Below are 2,345 nucleotides of genomic sequence, written 5' to 3'. Positions count from 1 at the left end.
CATGTCCTGCAGCATGCGCAGCGGCATGCATGCGCAGCAGCATTTGTGCATCCACAGCGGCAAAGCAGCATTTAAAAACGAAGATGCATGACTTTTGGAGCTGCATGCATGCGGCTGCACGCGAAGCAAAGTGCTTCTTGCGTGCATGCACTATGCATGCGCAGCAGCAAACCTGCTGCATGCAGGGAATCCAATTTGTGCGAAAACTCGTGCAGTGGATGCTGCTGCTGCTGTGTTTTGTGTCTGCAGCAAATTTGCTGCCGGGATGGGGCTCGTGGGTGGGCGCGGGCGTGAAGCAGCCCAAAAAAAAGAAAGATTCAGCAGCAGCAGCTGCTGCAGCAGCAGCAGCTGCAGCAGCAGCAGCAGCCAAGAAAACGAAGCCCCTTGTCATTATTAACACCAAAGACGATAAGAAGAGCAGCAAATACTTCGTGTCTCAGGTACGCTTCGCTGCTGCTGCTGCTGGGTCTCATCAGCCGACTACGCAATGCCCACTGCGCAGCAGCAGCAGCAGCAGCAGCAAGATGTTTGCGTTTTTTGCTGCTGCAGCTGCCCAAGTACATGAGCCCCGAAGAATATGCAGCACAAGTGAAGCAGCCTGTGGGGCCCGAGTGGAATTCTGCTGCTGCTCACCGCCGGCTAATAGCCCCCCGAGTGAGTTTTGCGGCGCTGCTGCTCACTGCAGCTTTTTTCCTTTTGCTGCTTCGATTCATCTTTTTGTCTTTTTCCTTATTTTCAATTTGTTTCTTTTTCTGTTTGAGATATTTTGATATTTTGGCTGCTGCACCTCCCTGGGGATTTTCGTCTAAGCCGCATTTGTTGTTCGTTTGTTGCCTCGCTTTTGCTGCTGCCGTTCCTCTTTTAGCTGCAGCAGCAGCAGCAGCAGCTGCTGCTGCTGCTGCTGCGGAGCCCCCGAAGCTCCTTAGGAGAGCCACACTCCCGCTTCTTTCTTTGCTTTTCTGAAAAAGAATTGGCCCCCTGCAGCAGAATTTGAGCCGTCTGCGCTTTGTGCTGCCGCTGCTGCTGCTGCTGCTGCTGCTGCTGCAGGTGGATGTGAGGGTAGGGGCTGTGGTGCCGCCTTTGCAATCCGCCAAGCTGCTGCATCCAGAAGCTCGGGAGGAGCTTTTGAATTTGTGGGCCCTCAAAGGCAGCAAAAAGAAACGCTCACAAGTTCGTCTTTGAGTTGCTGCTGCTGCAGCGTTGCTGCTGCTGCTTCGGCGGCGTCTTTCGCTGCAGCTGCTGCTGCTGCTGCGCCGCACGGCGGCTGCAGCACAGCAGCACGGACAGCATTTGCTGCAGCATTTGCTGCAGCTCCGACTCAGACAGTTAGCAGCAGCAATAGCTGTAAGGCTTTATTTGTTGTTTTATTCTTTAAGACTTTATTGAGCGCTGTGCGCAGCCTAATACAATATGAGCCTCTGCTCGCTTCTAGGGCCCCATAACGCCTACCTGGCTAGCTAGGGGATTGTGCTTTAACTACGCAGTTAGCTAGCCATCTAGCTAGCTAGCCAGCTAGCTAGCTAGCTAGCTATCGAGCCAGATGGCCAGCTAGCTAGCTACCTAGCGTGCAGAGTGGCTAGCTGGCTAGTGCGTTTGCGACGTCGCTGTGTGGCTAACTGTGTGTTGAGCCAATGCTGGACTGTTTGGTTAGCTACCTGCTTCCCCTGGTAGCTAGCCAGCTAGTTGGCTGGCTGCAGCTGGCTGGCTAGCTGCTAGCTGGCTAGCTAACTACTTCTGGCTAGCTAGCTGCTTCTACGCAGTTATCCCGATACCCTCAGCTAGTACCTCAGAGTTGACAAAAAGCTTTTAAATGTTAATTCGAAACGGGCCCCTAGGGGGCCCCCACTGAGAGTTTCCCACGGAGGGGCCCCCAAGAGAGGGCCCCCGAGAATTCCGGCGGGCCCCCAAGGAGGCTCCAGCTGCTGTGTCTGCTGCTGCTACACTCAGCTGCTGCTGCACTGGACTTCTTTATTGCCTCATTTCTTATCTTTTCTGCTTCAGCAAACCAGTGCTGCATTTCAGTGACCCTGGCTAGCCCACGGGGCCCCGGGGCCCCGGGGCCCCAGTGACCCGGGGGGCCCCCGGGGCCCACAAGCTGCATGCAGGGCAGCAGCAGACATTGCAACCCGAAGAAAAGAAAAAATTTACTAAATTTGCTTTTTTTTTGCTGCTTAAACTGCAAAAAGCAGCAAGATAAAGACCCGAAACGGAAAGTTGCAGCAGCAGCTGCTGCTGCAGCAACAGCAGCAGATGCAACGCTGCTGCAGCAGCCGACGGACAAGCTTCGGCAGTCTTTATAGAAGAAAAAGGCGAAGCAGGAAAGTATAGTGGCATTGGAGCTGCCA

The 2,345-nt window shown here is 54.2% G+C and overlaps 1 protein-coding gene across 1 annotated transcript; it reads left to right on the top strand.

The window, feature by feature from the left end:
- Window positions 1–249: 249 nt before the first annotated feature.
- Window positions 250–1,182, top strand: ETH_00012135 (the record flags this gene model as incomplete). Its single annotated transcript, XM_013379031.1, has 3 exons — window positions 250–440; window positions 550–654; window positions 1,048–1,182. Coding segments are annotated over 3 exons (431 nt in total), but the record flags the coding sequence as incomplete, so codon positions are not given.
- Between the last annotated feature and the right edge of the window lie 1,163 nt (window positions 1,183–2,345).

This window comes from Eimeria tenella, genomic scaffold (assembly GCF_000499545.2).
Source record: "Eimeria tenella Houghton genomic scaffold, Eth_scaff1323, whole genome shotgun sequence".
Lineage (NCBI taxonomy): Eukaryota > Apicomplexa > Conoidasida > Eucoccidiorida > Eimeriidae > Eimeria > Eimeria tenella.
This window is presented reverse-complemented; position numbering and strand designations above follow the sequence as displayed.